The sequence below is a fragment of the Delphinus delphis genome, chromosome 3 (genome assembly GCF_949987515.2).
Source record: "Delphinus delphis chromosome 3, mDelDel1.2, whole genome shotgun sequence".
Lineage (NCBI taxonomy): Eukaryota > Metazoa > Chordata > Mammalia > Artiodactyla > Delphinidae > Delphinus > Delphinus delphis.
In genome coordinates, this window is record NC_082685.1 from 75,061,186 (window position 1) to 75,079,211 (window position 18,026).

General features: G+C 38.0%; 1 protein-coding gene across 1 annotated transcript in view; it reads right to left on the reverse strand.

Moving 5' to 3' along the window:
* Window positions 1-11,248: 11,248 nt before the first annotated feature.
* HSD17B4 (hydroxysteroid 17-beta dehydrogenase 4) overlaps window positions 11,249-18,026 on the reverse strand; it is a 91,768-nt gene continuing 84,990 nt past the window's right edge. Inside the window, exon 24 of the mRNA XM_060008972.1 lies at window positions 11,249-11,596. Coding sequence (XP_059864955.1) covers window positions 11,507-11,596 — 90 coding nt within the window. The 3' untranslated portion in view covers window positions 11,249-11,506. The remainder of the gene's footprint in view (window positions 11,597-18,026) is intronic.

Here is an 18,026-nt window from a genome sequence, read left to right on the forward strand (position 1 = left end):
GTGTAAAATGTTTCTGTGGGCACAGTAACTTTATTTAGACAATGAAAATTCAGTATTTTCACTGCAATGTTTAACATAAATGACAATGCATATTTTCATACTTGCCAGTCCGTTTATTTTTGACAAGTTGAAGTACCCGGCAAAATGTTTCTTACCAGAATCCATGGGTTTGGAATTCCAAAATTAGAACAATACCCATACCTCACAGTCCTAAATGTGTGTATTTCTTGCCCAATGGTATTTTTACTATCTGAAAGTGTTTTCTTTAATCTTCTTTGATGCACTTTCTCCTATTCTTTCTATTGCTCACACTGTAAACTTTGAAAATAAATGTCCTTAGGCATCAACTCTGTGATGTTTACTAAAAAACCTGGCAAATTTTTAATGGGATCATTACAAATTCTGCTTGTTAAACCCAAGGAAAAGTATAGGTATATCAATATTTTAAATGGAAAGCCCATCAAGGCAACATGCCACACAGACTTAGGAGATTAGTGACGTGAGCTGGGTTTGATTCCTGGCGCCACTACATCCTAACTCTGTGACTTTGGGAAAGTTTACTCTTTGGAAAAAATGATGAAAATTGCACATAACTCACAGGAATAGAATGCAATCATGTACCTGGGGCGCCGGCAAAATGGATAAGGCAGCAGCGTTTCATAGTGATTTACAAAGATTGCCTGTATCCAAATCCCAGATCTGCCACTTAGCTATATACTGTTGAGCAAGTTATTGAACCTCCCCAAACCTGTCTCCTTGTCTTTATAATAGGGATGATGGTACTATCTACTTCGTAGGCTTGTCGTGATGATTAGCTGGGATAATACTTGTAAAACCCTTGGCACTGGGTCCTGCAGCTGGTGGGCAACTCAGGGATGCTAGTTCCCTTTCCCAGCATCCTCTTCCCAAGCTGTCTCCAAATTTCCCTACTCACTTCTCCCTACTTTGCCATCCTACTTTGCCCCAAAGGAAAAAATACTTGTAAGGGAGAGGCAGAATTCCTTTGAGAGAAAGAATTATCTTTGTTTAGGCATATACACTGAAATCCTCCCTAGCTGTGAAAAGAGCTCCAGTGGACTGGTTGAGAAACAGAGCTAAACTGTTAGGTATATTTGCTTTATTAAGCATGGAGACGTGGGAGGTAAGGAAGGCAGATGTGAGAGGAGTCAGCCTATTTGGGGCTTTTCAACAGTGGGAGTGGCAAAGGCACTAAGAACCAGAGAATCTAGTATATTCCACAAGTAGCCTACTGGGCTAAGCTGTGAGGTAAACCCTCTGTGTTAATCCTAATGCTTCAGTCCTGGTCTAGTACACATAACTACCTTGTGTAAATGGTTTGGGATAAAATATGAGCAAAAATGAATGCTGTTCCGCATTTAGATTCAATGCAATGATAAAAGAAGGGAATAACTGAATAAGGAGAGATGAGAGACTGCTAATTCAATGGAATCAGAAAATTGTATCAAAAGATGAATAGAGAAACTATTAACCACTGCTCCCCTCCCCAAGAATACGTGGACATGTTGGTAGGGACATGGGAGTTCATATTGTAAGCAGGACGGAGACTCTTTGAATTAAATATTAAATGAAAGGTGACCAAAGAGACTGAAAAACCTGGGCCCCCCCCCCCACCTTCTTTCCACCAAGACTGCTGACATCTTGACTATGCCAATTCTCTTTTTTCATCACTGGTTTTCATTAGACATCTATATACAGTATTATTCCTACTTGATAAAGTGAAATAATTGGTTTCAAACGAAGATTAGAACTTTACTGTTTATAGACTCCTAAAATCTTGAAACCAGAAGACCTTCTGGTGATGACCTACCTAGTTCAAGCTCTTAACAACTAGGAGACCAGCCTAGAGAATGCTTGCCCGGTTTTCATGCAAGTTACCAGCAGCAAATGGACTTGAGTTTTCAGCCAAGGGCAACTATTCCCTTCCTTATCATTGGCTGTTTCAAGTCAGAAAGGGAATAAAATTAAGCCTAGGTATGTAAGGGGGCTCATAAAACTAGGGAGCTATTACTAGTTGCCTGCATATATTCCTGAGTTGTGATGTTAGTTAACCCATTTTAGCAACAGATAATCTCTTTATTTCAACTACACCAATCAATGCATTATTATATCAGATAACTTTCTAACGTTCTCCTTAGAATAAAGTATCATGATGAAACTCAATCTTTGACATATAAAAGTGAAATTGAGTATGAAAGCAGACCCATTTGATTATCATAATTTCTGAAGTTTTTCATAGAGAACAGACTTGTGGTAGCCAAGGGGAAGGTGGGGCGGAGAGGGATGGATTGGGAGTTTGGGATTAGTAGATGCAAGCTAGTATATATGGGATGGATAAACAACAAAGTCCTATTGTGTAGCACGGGGAACAATATTCAGTACCCTGTGATAAACCATAATGGGAAAGAATATGAAAAAGAACGTATATATATGAATAACTGAATCACTTTGCACTACGGCAGAAATTAACACAACATTGTAAATCAATTATACTTCAATAAAGTAAATTTTTTAAAACTTCTGAAGTTTTCATTCGCTTTCCTATGTCTCGAACTGATTTTCAGGTGAGTTAAAGTGAACACAATTTACAAAATTCAATGCCTTTACAAAGAATATGAAATTTCAATAGTTTCTCTTGCAGTCTAATTATTGAATAAGCAATTAAGCTAATTTTCACTGAATTTATGAAATGAAAATCAACTAAACACTTTAACCTAATTTTGGAGATTTGTAACGGGATTAGTTTTTAAATGGCTGTGCGATAAAGTCATAGTTCTACAGCAATTCAATATGTTTACAATAGTAATAATTTTACTTTTAAGATCTACAAAGAAGATAAAGATGAGCTACTGTATGGAAATTGGAGTTAACAGACCATGTCTTAGGCCTCTAAGTATTATTCTTTTATAACAGTTATAGTTATAAGCCTAATTAATTCAAGAAAGAACTTGATTTTGTCAACTACAAGATTTTATCAGAAAAATACAAAGAATATTGGTTTGGATATTGGAGGAGGGGTGGAGGTCCCAAAGAGATGAGTCTCTAAGGTTTTGTAAAAAGGCACTTAGGGAAAGAAACTTTAATACATAAAGAAAGGAGGTATAAGGTATAAGTGAGAAGCATATTTTCAACTCTGTAAGAATTAGAAATAAAAAATGCCAAAGATTGGCCTCTCTGGTCCAATTAATTATACAATACCCAGACTTCTCTTATTTCACCTTTAGTTAGAGAATTTTCTATAATTCCAAAGTTACAGAGCAAAGTACTGCTAGCTTTATAGACACAGCGCTTCTCAGAGCCCCAATCTCCTTAATTAAGGAGTCTATTTTAAGACAAATCATATTACCTTAAAAGACAGGGATGGAAAGATATGTTTAGAGATACTGCTTGGAATGCATAGTAGAACAAACACAAACTAGGAGATGGTGAGTATGTTTCTTGGTCTGACTCTTACACCTCTCCCAGTATGACCTGGGACAACTCACCAACTTCTCGGAGTTTCACTGCCATCTGTCAAATTTTTTTTTTTTTTTTCGATTGTCAACTCTAAATAATAGAAACTGACAATACACACGTGGAGACATACACACTCCTTAAACAACTGATGGGAAAACGTTCATTCTCTAATTTTAAAACGCAATTTAAATCAAACCAGAGAAACCACTGAACATCTGCTAAAGAGTAAGAATTCCTTTTAATGATAATCCTTAAGAAGTAATGATAAAATTGGATTCACTCATGCAATGAGCTGCTTAAGATCAGATATTCTCTCTTCCTTATTCCCATCTAAATCTTTAATGCCTGGTGCACATTAGGAGTTCAATAAACAGTCATTAACTGACTATCCATTGGTGGGCTTGAAAATTGTTATTTGGGAATCAGTACGGTTACATGTAGCAAAAACCATGTATCTGGAATAGCTCACACATTAGGCTGAAAGGTGAAGAGTGAGGGGAAATGGTTTATTCCAATCTGTCCTAACTCACCTCCACAGGCCAATAAACTTGAGTACTCTTTACCAGGCAGAGGAAAAAGAGGACACGTCTATTTTTACAGGGGACAGTGGGCCAGAAGGTAGTGGTACCAAAAGCCCCTCTCTCTAATCTCCCAATCTGAAATCTAAGGTGAAATACTCTTACTGCCCAGGTGTCCTCCCTCGGGACATGGGCCAAAGTGATGGCTCACTCTAGACTGAGGTTTGGTTGCCACAGAACCCCAACTTCAGTTGACTATTCAGAAAGGCAAAAGAGTCAGATCGTTGAAACACACAGTACTACCCACCTTCTTGTGATACAGTCTGCGAACAGGACTGTATCTTCGGATGATGACGGGTTCCCAATCAGACGCGGGGGCCTGCTTCTCCTGGTCCTGCACCTGCACACAGCAGTACGCACTTCCTGCCTACTTTACTTCCACAGACACCTCATTTGAATCAGAGGTCTAAGTCATATTGCTTCAATTGCTTTCTCTTGCTTGGCGATACAAGATTTAGTCACATTGGGAACTAAGGGACTGTTGCAGTCCGTAGGCATTGACTTGTATAAGGCTTTTTGTATAAGACTTTTGTTTTTTATGACAGAACTCGCCATTCATAAACGTGCTGACATGTTTGCTCTCCTCTCCTCACCTCCCAAAGTGGGATAAGCACAAATGAAACTTCTTGGCTGTATAGGACTGTCACAAGCTGCTCTCACCCTTTGACCCAATAATCCTACCCCTAAAAGCTTTGTCTAAGAAAACAGTTCAGAAGAATTGAAATGTCTAAAACAGTAGTGTTTAAGTAGAGGGTAGTGATTCGTGAATGTTGATGGCGATGAAAAGGGAAGATCAAGGGGATACTGGAGTTGCTGGTTTGGAAAACTGAGTGGATGTTGGTGCCACTCGCCGACACAGGGAATGCATCACGTGGCTGGTAGGGGCACAGCCAGTGTGTGTGCCATGTGGTTTTACCTGCCTGGGTGTGGGAGTGGGAGAGGGCCTTTCACACTTTCATAATTCATATGAATTCATATTTTCGTAACTGTTCAAAGCAAATAAAGGTGACAGTTCAATATTTTGTTTTCTAAACTGGCACTCTCAGCACCTATGCCTGAAGGCCATATCCACCGCCACCACCCCCTGCAACCCTGGCCTGTTTTGGACAGGTTTTTACATTTTTTTTTACAAAGCTGTTTTAAGAAAAAGAAGATGCTACAGAGACCATATGTGGCCTACAAAGCCTAGAATGCTACTCTCTAGCCCTTTACAGAAAATGTTTGCTGACGGCTGATTTAACCCATCATTGTTCTTTACTGACATGCTTCCAACTTCAAAAGAGACGAAGGAAGACAGAGCTGTTCAATCTCCCTTCACATAAAACTCACTTGAAGTGATACTTTTTAGACATCATTTTATGTCTTCTTCCACGCTGCCTTCAAAAACTTCCCTGGCCAACACTGCCCCAACTCGCGGCGCTTTCTACTTCTCTGTTTTCTGACTCTTATCAGCTGTGGACTCAAAAGTTATGCAACCAAACTGTCTACAAGACGGATTCTGGATGAGGCCATCAACAGCTCTCCCATGAGCAAATTTTGAATTTTAGTGCCTCAATATTTTACCTCCTCAGATATCTTTTTATTTTTTAAGCTACGATAACCCTGATAGCTGGATGTCACTTACTAGGCAACTTCAGCCAATATACTGCAGACACATGTAATATAAATCTAGATTTTCAGTCGACACTTGCAGTTTTTCTATTTTGCCTATCTATGGGTTTTTAAGTGGGTTATTGTCTTTCCTCTCCCCACTTAAACAGCTTAGTTCACACCGACCTAAAACCTTCTGCTCTTCAGAAAATCAGTTTCCTTAACGTTCACCTTTTGAGGTTTCTCAGCTTCAGAATTTCTCCATGGCATTGGATTATCGTTCAGTTTTGCTGCAATAGTTGTTGACTTAAAGGATAAAGTTAATGTTGGGGTAGTATTCTTATTAAATAGATTATTACTCAAATCTATTTCTCTCCAACATAGAATTCAGCTTTCTCAGATGGTTTGCTTTAAAATACACACACAGAGTCCTGTGAGGAGCAAACAGAGGCTGTTCTACCAGTGTGGGTTACAAAGAGCTTCGCACAGGGAACACGCGGGGGAGGCATAAGGATACGGAGGACTTTGCCAGGTGATGGGGTGAAAAGGCAAAGAAACCTTAGGGTAGACTGTTGAGATTAGGCTCTCCATACTCTAAATTTCCTCTGGTATCATACCTGATTCACCCTCAGGCCTTGTGGTCTGGCTGGGGCTGATCCTATCAGTGCAGAAGAGTTACCATGTCAGGCCTGAGACTGCTGTCCTTAGAAAGGTTCGCCTGCAAGGTTGGCCCTTCGCTGACATGTGGGAACTTAGAATTTTGAGAAGTTTCCCGATGTTCCCTCACTGAGGAGAGCGGTTCCCTGCGCACAAACTGCCCAATGTGGTTGGTGCTAAATGCCCGCATTCCTTTTAGAAGGCTGGAATTCTGGTGTGCCCTCTGGCAGAAGACGCCTATGTGACCAGCCTCCTGATGAAAACCTCAGACACTGGGTCTTGGTAGACAGTTCACATGCCGTCATGCTAGGAAAATGAAGCATGTCCTGGATGACTCCACAGGGAAAGACTCTTGGAAGCTTTTACCTGATTTCCTCTGGACTTATTCATGCACGCTTTTCCCTTTTCTGATTTTGCTTTGTATATTCTGATATAATAAATCAAAGTCATAAGTATGACTATATGGTGAGTTCTGTGGTCCTCCTGACAAATCACCAAATCTGGGGAAAGCCTTGGGGCTCCCCAACACACTATCCTTTGCTGCATGTACGGACCCTGATAGATGCAGGCCAATCAGCATACCCACCAATCTCTAGCTACAGTGATGAGTTCAGGGATTGGCTTATGATCAATGACAGCTAGTGAGAGCAGGTAAGGTCTTCCCTGGGGCTTTTGGTAGAACCCAGTGGTCTCTCTTCTGCTGGTTGATTTGAGATGCAACCACGAGGCTGTACCTCTTGGCTGCCATCTTGTGACCACAATGAGAATAACTTGGAGCTGCCAGGGTTGTTACCACATGGAGCCTGTGGATAAAGCGGGCAGAGAGATGGCCTGGATAACACTGACTCATTCAATGATCCCCCTTCAAAAATCTACCCATCTAGATTTTTTTCCGTTATGTGAAAAAGTTTTATGCCAATTTGAATTGGTTTTATTACTTGCCACTGAAAGAATCCCAAATGATGCAAACTTGAACCATGCTAAACAGTCTGACAGTAAGATGACCAAGTAGGAATCATCGCAGGTTTCTAAGTTGGGAAGTCACATGCTCAGATGTGTTAACCTCTGGAGGCTGCAGGGAAGTGGGTGGCAAGATGGTGGTAATGAAAGACTGGAAAGCAGTTGGAAAGCCATTAAAATGAGCTATCAAGTACGAGGTACTAGGGTACAAGTACTTGGGTAAGAGTGGCATAGAGTAAAATCCTTAAATATTCAGGAAATAGAAGTGATAAGAGTTGGTGAAGGACTGGATATGGGGTGTGAGGAAGAGAAAAGTCAAGGATAACTCTGGTTTCTTAGTTTAACTCAGCAAAAGGTGATGTTCTTAACTAAGACAAAATAAGAAAAGATGCACATTTAGGAGTGGAGAGGAAGATCACATGTTTATTTTGAACATGTATCTGCAGTAACTACACTTGACCCTTGAACAATGGGAATAAGGGGGTTAAGGGCACCAACCCTCCATGCATTTGAAAATTCGTATATAACTTTACAGTGGGCCCTCAGCCCGCCATATCTGTGGTTCCATATCTGTGGATTCAACCAACTATACAAATGGAATAGTACTGTAGTATGCGTTTATTGAAAAAAAACCCGAGTATAGGTAGAGCCATGCAGTTCAAACCCACATTGTTCAAGGGCCAACTATATATGACAACAGTCTAGTAGTCATTTGGCACTGTGGGTGGAACTATGGAATTATGGCAAGATCAGAGTTGAAGATAATAGACTCAGAGTTATGAATACTCAGGTGATGGTTGAAGATAAGGCAGTAAATGAAATCACTCAGGAAGAAAACACCTACCAAAAAGTGGAGAGGGCTGAAACGTCAATCAAAAATTCTGTAAAGACAGGTAGACAGAGGAAATTACCAAAGAGACAAGCAGAAGTCAGGGAGATTAACTCATAGGTTCATTTAAGAAGGTAAAATATTTCCCACCAGAGAATAAAAGGGAAATAAAGAATTAAAAAGGATGGTGCGGGCTTCCCTGGTGGCGCAGTGGTTGAGAGTCCGCCTGCCGATGCAGGGGACACGGGTTCATGCCCTGGTCCGGGAAGATCCCACATGCCGCGAAGCGGCTGGGCCCATGAGCCATGGCTGCTGAGCCTGCGCGTCCGGAGCCTGTGCTCCGCAACGGGAGAGGCCACAGCAGTGAGAGGCCTGCGTACCGCAAAGAAAAAAAAAAGATGGTGCACTCAACATGATGGTACACAACATGGTATAATATTAAATATTACAAAAAGGTTAAGGAGCATGAGGACTAATAGGAAGCTACTGAATCTGGATACCAGTAGCTCTCTGACCATTAAGATTGACAGAGATGGGTTAGTAAGGTAATTAAAAGGTCACTTTCTTAATATGCTTTAAGCATCTAGGGTATATATTCAACAATTTCATTCATTAATATGTAGTGGCATTTGATTAACTTTACTATGCTATTTCTATTTGGAAGGACACTAAGCTGTTCCAAGCGCAACTATAAAAGACAAACATTAAAAGACTGCCATTTGGTTTTTTTAAATGCAACTGGCATAACAATGAATCACCCTAAATTAAATTTATGTGATGCAGTAAAAGTAGTTCTTAAAGGGACATTCACAGAAATAAATGCCTATCTTAAGAAACAAGAAAAGTCTCAAACAACATAATTTCACACCTCGAGGAACTAGAAAAAGAAGAACAAATGAAGCCCAAAGTTAGTAGAAGAGAGAAAATAGCAAATGTTATTTAGCACAGAGATAAAGGAAACAGAGACTAAAAAAATCTACAGAAAAGATCAATGAAACTAAGAGCTGGTTCTTTAAAAAGACAAACTAAATTGAGAAACCTTTACCTAGATTGACCAAGAAAAAAAAGAGAGAAAACACAAACAAAATCTGAAATGAAAGAGGAAATGTTACAATTGATATCACAGAAATTAAAAGGATCACAAGAGACTACTATGAATACCACCAATAAATAGGATAACCTAGAAGAAATGAATAAATTCCTAGAAATGCACAATGTCCCAAGACTGAATAATGAAGAAACAGAAAACCTGAACAGACCAATTACTGGTAAGGAGACTGAATTAGTAATATCCCAACAAACAAAAGTCTAAGACCAGACATCTTCACAGGTGAATTCTACCAAACATTCAAAGAAGAATTAATACCAATCCTTCTCAAACTCTTCCAAAATTAGAAGAGGAGAAAACTTTTCCAAACTCATTTTACAAGGCCAGTATTACACTGATACCAAAACTAGACAAGAATGGCACAGGAAAATTACAGGCCAATATCACTGATGAACACAGATGCAAAAATCCTCAACAAAACATTAGCAAACCAAATTCAACAATACATAAAAGGATTATAACCATGACTGAGTGGCATTTATCCCAGGGATTCAAGGATGGTTCAACATCTGCAGATCAGTCAACGTGACTCACCATACATTAACAAAATGTATGGATAAAAATCATATGATCATTTCAATAGATGCAGAAAAGCATTTGACAAAATTCAACATCCATTTATGATAAAAGCTCCATTTATGATAAAAGCAAAAAAAAACAAATGGGACCTAATCAAACTTACAAGCTTTTGCACAGCAAAGGAAACCATAAACAAAATGAAAAGACAACCTACAGACTGTGAGAAAATATTTGCAAATGATGTGACCGACAAGGGCTTAATTTCCAAAATATACAAACAGCTCATACAACTCAACAACAACAACAACAAAAAACCAATTGAAAAATGGGCAGAAGACCTAAAGTCTTCTTCTCCAAAGAAGAAATACAGATGGGCAATAAGCACATGAAAAGATGCTCAACATCACTAGTTATTAGAGAAATGCAAATCAAAACTACAATGAGGTATCACTTCACACCAGTCAGAATGGCCATCATCAAAAAGTCTACAAATAATAAATGCTGGAGAGGATGTGGAGAAAAGGGAACCCTTGTAAACTGTTGGTTGGAATGTAAATTGGTGTAGCCACTATGGAAAACAATATGGAGGTTCCTTATAAAGCTAAAAATAGAGTTACCATATGATCCAGCAATCCCATTCCTGGGTATATATCTAGAAAAGACAAAAACTCAAACTGGAAAAGATACATGCACCCCAATGTTCATAGCAGCACTATTCACAATAACCAAGACATGGAAACAACCCAAATGTCCATTGACAGATCAATGGACAAAGAAGATGTGAATATATATATACAATGGAATACTACTCAGCCATAAAAAGGAATGAAATATTGCCATTTGCAGCAACATGGATGGACCTAGCGATTATCGTACCGAGAGAAGTCAGACAGAGAAAGACAATATTATATAATATCACTTATATGCAGAATCTAAAAAAATAATACAAATCAACTTATTTATAAAACAGAAACAGACTCACAGACATAGAAAATAAACTTATGGTTACCAAAGGGGAAAGGAGAGAGAGAGGGATAAATTAGGAGCACAGGGTTAACATATACGTATCACTATATATGAAACAGATAAACAACAAGGATTTACTGTATAGCACAGGGAACTATATTCAATATCTTATAATAACCTGTAAGGGAAAAGAATCTGAAGCTGTATGCCTGAAACTAACATAATATTGTAACTCAACTACAGTTAAATTTTGAAAAACAGAAAGTTATATATTTGGTAGATTTCCAAGCATTATATGAAAGTAAAGAATTTCCAGCAAAAGGGAAGGAAGAAGAAAGAAAACTATTTGAAAACACAAAGACCTTTATCTTGCCTTAAAGCAGAACACTATCTATCATAGCAAAGTATGAAAATGAATAAATATACTAAAATTCATGTTAAAATTGGGATATCAATAAAGAGAAGAGAAAATAACAAAACAAACTGTAAAAGGCATCAAAGTGGCCTCTACTCATTTCATTTTCCTTACAACTTATAAATGCCATCACAATTCTGAAGAGACTGGACTTGAGTGAAAGTTTTTTATTATGAAGACATAGGTCTAAGAACAGAAGGATAATCATGTGCCAGCTTACAGTTCCTTGTAAAAGTAATAACATGAAAAATTAGTAGAAAATGAACATCTGAAAAGTTATCTGTAATCTGAAAATGTTAAGCAATTTCCCCTGTATCTTAATTTTGACCATTTTTGCTGAATCACTTTTGCATATTTAGTTGAAGACAGTATTTAATTTTTCTATTGTAATTAGTAACGTAGTATGTCCTTCAGAGCTTGGCATATTCTTTAAGAATCATCTGAAGCTTCTGGCTCAACATGATGTTCCCTCTGGCCTTCAGTCTGCCACTAAAGAATGCCTGGAAAGGAGAGAGGGAAAGACAGAACCAACCTTTACCATGTCACATTGTATTTCTTTTTTAAAAAGATCATTGCTTAGACTGAATACAATTGAGTTAATAACTCTGGACAACAAAGGCAACTTTTATCTAGCAATGATAGTTCAATGATTATAGATAACACCCATATTTTTAGATATCTAAGAAAAAATAAAGACTCCTTGTGTATTTTAGAAAACCATAGAATAATTTATCTGAATTGACAGATCTGGGAATTCTGCTTCAACCTATGCTTATGGCTTTAGCCTATATTCTTAAATGTGAATTTAAGACCATATGAATAAAAGGCTTTACTGTATTACTAACAATAAAAACACTGAGTTCAGAACTTTCAAAAGTAGATTTAAAATATTTATTATATCTTCATGAAACAGAAGGCCATATAATGGCAAAATAAGATAGTGTAACAAAGTAGTGAATAGATCCTGGGCTGTAGCATCAGAATGCCTGGGTTTAAATCTAGGCTCTGCCACTAAATGCAAGGTGAGCTTGGACAAACTACTTAACCTCTCTGAGCTCTGGCCTCCTTATCTATAAAGGGCATGACAACAGCACCTAAATAGCAGCTTTGTTGTATGAGTTAAATGAAACAGTGTGAAAAGTGCTTAGCTTAGCATTCGACATGTGGAAGGAGCTATTAAGCTCATTATTACCAAGCAAAAGACTATAATGTCAAAACACTAAGAGCTCCTGTACCACTTTTTTTCTGACCTGACAATAGAAACTTGTGCAAGTTCTCCCCCCGGTGTCAAGTTCCCTATCAGTAATATTAAAATGATAAAACACAATATAGCTTATTAAGAAAATAACATACAGAATATGAAGTGAAAAAGAAGTCTCTAGATTTTTAGCTAGATGTACATGTACATCTACATGTACATGTAACATTACAAAGCAGCCTCACAAATAAAATATCACTTGAGAAGCACAGCCATCAACCTGAAGTGGGCATATCAGCAAAAAAGAAATTCAAAAGCTTAAAAACCTACTCAAGGCCACAGAGCCAACAAAAAGTGGGCCAGGACTAAACACGGGTGTTCTCTGCTTAATAATATCTCCTGCTTATTAACTAGCAACAATTTAATTTCAGAAGCGAATCCTTACCAACTGGAGGAAAAGCAAAAACTGCTTAAACTTTTTATCCCAAAAATACTGCAGGAGAATTTCATTCAATCAGGTTCAAGTGCTAAGCATTCAAACTAGAGACTGGAATTTTAAAACTAAGACAGCTTTCACTGTGCAGTTACAGAAATGATGGTCTGCGACTCCTGCAGAGTCAGTTCGTAGACGGGCTTGCCAGGTGCTACAGTCTGAGAGGGACTTACAACCTAAAATAAAAACACCAACTTCTGGGCTTCCCTGGTGGCGCAGTGGTTGAGAGTCCGCCTGCCGATGCAGGGGACACGGGTTCATGCCCCGGTCCGGGAGGATCCCACATGCCACGGAGTGGCTGGGCCCGTGAGCCATGGCCGCTGAGCCTGTGCATCCGGAGCCTATGCTCCGCAACGGGAGAGGCCACAACAGTGAGAGGCCCGCGTACAGCAAAACAAAACAAAACACCAACTTCCTTGAAGTAAATATACCAATATTTGATGGTTGTTATTTGAGTGGAAGAATTTTGTACATAAATCTTTGTTCCTATCTAACTGTTTTCTTAGGATAGATTCCTAGAAGAAGAATTACTAAATCATGGCATTTCTTAAATAAGTTTCTTGACCATGCTTCCATATCAACACAGTTTTCAAACTGTGCACCTCAGTGCACTGGGGCACCACACCAAACTCCAACAGACACTACAAAATATTTTAAATTTTTGAAGGAAATACAGTGACATTGGTCAAACACAACATGAAAACTACCCTTGTTTGGATCTAACTACTTAATAAACTGAACCATTAGGTATTTCTTTTGGCCTAGGAGTGCCACGCAAAAAGTGCTGAGACAGTAAGTGGCCATAAAGGAAGAAAGTCAGTGAAACTCTGCCATAGTGCTGTCCAGAAAGACTGTTAAATTAATATGCCTTCTAGCTACGTGTGAATCCCCTTATCCCAACCTTAATAATACTGCTTTCTTAATCTTTGAAAATCTGAGGCAAAAAATGACATGCTTTAATTTGCATGTTTTAGATACTGGGAAAAATTAATAGTTTTTCTCATGTATGTTAGTCATACCTATTTCTTTCATTAATTACTGGTTCATGTCGTTTGCCCGTTTTTTATATTGAGGTCTTTGTGTTGTCCAGAATTTTTATAGGTTATTAACACCAATATACTATGTATCATCATTTTATTTTTCCCCAGGTTTATGGCATATCTTATGGAGTCTGACATGCAGAAGTTTTTAATTTCTACATAGCCTAAACTACTGCTATTGAGCTTATGTTCCTTATTTCTATCCTTGCTTTAATCTACTCAAGTATTAATTGAGCATCTACATTACACTAGGCAATATTCTATGCTAGGAAAGAGACATCTCTCCCTGTTCTCATGGAGCTAACATTACAGTAGGGGAGTCAAAAAGTAAAATGCAAACAAGTAATTAAAGCCTGTTATAAATGCTATGAAGGAGGCTACTTGGATAATATAATAGGAGGGAACTACTTTGGATGAAACAAAGCCAGCCATGCAAAAAGATGGGAATAGAAATTCCAGAAAAGACAAATAAATAGACATTGAAGGGGTAAAAATTGATGGGAAGGAACTAAGAGGAGAGGCAACGTAAATTGAATTAGCATTGTAAGTGATGAGGCAAGCAGTGCAGGATGAAGCTGGGAAGATAAGCAAGGGAAACTTCACATACAATATAATAATATGTAGCTTGGATTTTATCCAAGTGCAAAAGTAAATCTTGGAGGTTTTTATCAGGTGGAATGACCCATAATCTGATTCACAGTTTTAAAAGATTACTCCAGCTCCTGTATGGAGAACAGATTGGTGGAAAAGCAAGACTAAAAGCACTAAGACCAGTCAGGAAGCCAGGTGAGAGATGATGGAGGCTTGGATCAGGATGATAACCCTAGTGATGAAGAGAAGAAAATGAACTCAAGATACGTTCTGGAGAAAGAACAAGCAGGATTAAGGATAGAAAGGATACAGAGGTGAAGAAGGAAGCCAAGACAATTCTTACATTACTGAGCATACTAATTTGGGTAGATAGATCATGGTGCCATTTCCTGAAAACAAAAAGAATGGGGGAAAAAACTCAATCACAAGTTCTAAGTTGGACATAGTAAGATGTGCCATCAGAGACATAAGTGAAGAGCTGGTTACACCACTATGGAACTCAGAGAAGATGCTGAGTGAGACATTTAAATCCGCAAGTTGTCAACAAGTAGATGGCTCTAAATACCACAGGATGGATGGACTCATTTAAGAAGAGTGTTACTTAGAGAAGAGCCCTGAAATGAGCCCTGAGAAACACCAAAACTCAACAGTTGGGGGTAAAAGAGGAAGACACCAAAGGAGATTAGGAAGAGCCAAAGGTGGAGAAAGCAAAACAGGAGAATAAGGTATCATGAAAGCCAAGGGATAAGATTATTTCAAGAAGTTGGTGGTTAACTGAGTTGAATGCTACTGAAAGGCTGAGAAAGATGTAGATAGAGAAATATTTACTGGATTTAGCAATATAGGTCATCACAAGAACTTCACAAAAACATTATCAGTGCAGTAACAGATGCAGAAGTCAGATAAGAGAAGGCGGAAGAGCAGTCAAGACAGAATTCTTAAACCTTTGCTGCCCACTAAAGTAGCCACTAGCCCATGCAGCTATTGAGTGCTTGAAATATGATTAGCCCTGGCTGAGATGTATTGTAAGTATAAAATACACACTGGATTTTAAAGATTTTTTTTAAAGAAGGATATAAAATATCCCATTAATATTTAATATTGATTACATGTTAAAATATTTGAATGTATTGGGTTAAATAGAATATATTAAAATTAATTTTACCTGTTTCTTTTTAAGATTTTTAATTTATTTTGATTTTTTTATTAAAGTATAGCTGATTTACTGTGTTTGTTAATTTCTGCTGTACAGCAAAGTGATTCAGTTATACATATATATACATTCTTTTTTTTATATATTCTTTTCCATTATGGTTTATCATAGGATATTGAATAGAGTTCTCTGTGCTATATAGTAGGACCTTGTTGTTTATACATTCTATACATAATAGCTTACATCTGCTCACCCCAACCTCCCACTCCATCCCTCCCCCAACCCCCTCCCCCTTGGCAACCACCAGTCTGTTCTCTATGTCCATGATTCTGTTTCTATTTCATAGGTAGGTTCATTTGTGTCATATTTTAGATTCCATATATAAGTGACATCTTATGGTATTTTTCTTTCTCTTTCTGACTTACTTCACTTAGTATGATAATCTCTAGTTGCATCCATGTTGCTGCAAATGCATTATTTCATTCTTTTTTATGGCTGAGTAGTATTGCATTGTATACACCACATCTTCTTTATCCATTCATTTGTCAATGGACATTTAGGTTGTTTCCATGTCTTGGCTATTGTAAATAGTGCTGCTATGAACATAAGGGTGCATGAATCTTTTTGAATTATAGTTTTGTTAGGATATATGCCCAGGAGCACGATTGCTGGATCATATGGTAATTCTATTTTTAATTTTATAAGGAACTTCCATACTGTTTTCCACAGTGGCTGCACCAACTTACATTCCCACCAACAGTGTAGGAGGGTTCCATTTTCTCCACACCCTCTCCAGCATTTGTTATTTATAGACTTTTTAATGATGACCATTCTGACTAGGGTGAGGTGATACCTCACTGTAGTTTTGATTTACATTTCTCTAATAGTTAGCAATGTGGAGCACCTTTTCATGTGCCTGTTGGACATCTGTATTTCTTCTTTGAAGAACTGTCTATTTAGGTCTCTGCTCATTTTTCCATTGGGTTGTTTGTTTTTTTGTTGTTGAGTTGTATGAGCTGTTTACATATTTTGGAAATTAAGTCCTTGTCGTTTGCACCATTTGCAAATATTTTCTCCCATTCTGTAGGTTGTCTTTTCGTTTTGTTTATGGTTTCCTTTGCTGTGCAAAAGTTGTAAGTTTGATTAGGTCCCATTTGTTTATTTTTGTTTTTATTTCTATTGTCTTGGGAGACTGACCTAAGAAAACATTGGAACAATTTATGTCCGAGAATGTTTTGCCCATGATCTCTTCTAGGAGTTTTATGGTGTCACATCTTATGTTCAAGTCTTTAAGCCATTTTGAGTTTATTCTTAACCTTTTTTTTAATGTGGCTACTAGAAAATTTTTAATTACTTATGTGGCTCACATTCTATGTCTATTCAACAGTGCTGGTTTAGACAATTCTTTTGTGAAAAGGAACAGAGAAATGATATGGTATGCTGGATGGGGATCTGATATCAAGACAGAGTGTTTGCTTTAAAATCAAGATGTTAGCTTGCCTCTATGCTGTAGGACAATTATGTAGTAGAATGGGAGAGAATGATGCAGAAAAAAGTGGAAAGGAGAAGAAGCAATGACTTCGAGTAGATACTTGGATGAGAAGTGAAGAAGTCTTTGACAGGAAGAGGGAGACTTCCTTCAGTGTAATGTATAGGAAGAAAAGAAGACAGGTGCAGATGCTGACGAAATAGATCTGGTGATGGGAAAGTGAATATTTTCATTTGAAAGTCTTTTTTTTTCTCCCAAAGAACATGAGAAAGATCATCAGCTGAAAATGAAAGAGAGGTAGGCATGGGGGTGTTTTGAGAAGACAGGTATGAAATACTCATCTCAGACAACAGGAATGGAGGCTTAGTGGAAAATCACAGTAAGATTGCTAGACAGTGTGTAGAGACTATTTGAGACTTCTAATCAAAATTTTAAAGGGAAGTCAATTTGTCTAGTTGTATGGCTTTTCTCCTGGCGTCTTCATCTATTCAGGTACAGATGCAAAGATGGCAGAGAGTAGGGTTAAAATAGAGTGGAGTTTTCCAGGCAAATAAGATGAGAGAGGTACAAGGGAGATGAGGGTATTTTCAAGGGAGATACTCCGATGGACCATGGAATCTAAGCTGAACAAGAAGAGAAGACAGAAGGGAGCTGATGGATAGAAAGTGGTATTGTCAACAAACCGGAGGTCTCTGTGAAGCTCAACAGCAGTAGCAGGAATAACAAAACAAGTTAATGAAACTGTAGGTGATGGTGTTGGAAAATGGTGATGTTTTGTAACAGATACTGGAAGTTGTACATATTATGTTCCCAATAAAGACAAAAGCTGATGTAGAATGGAGTAAAATTAGAAATAATATCAATAAACTAAGAGTCATCTGTTAAGAGAAGTCACTTTTACAAATACTGAAGGAAGCCATCAAGGTTGACAAGAGTTGATGCAGAGAGAGAGACAGAGAGAGAGAC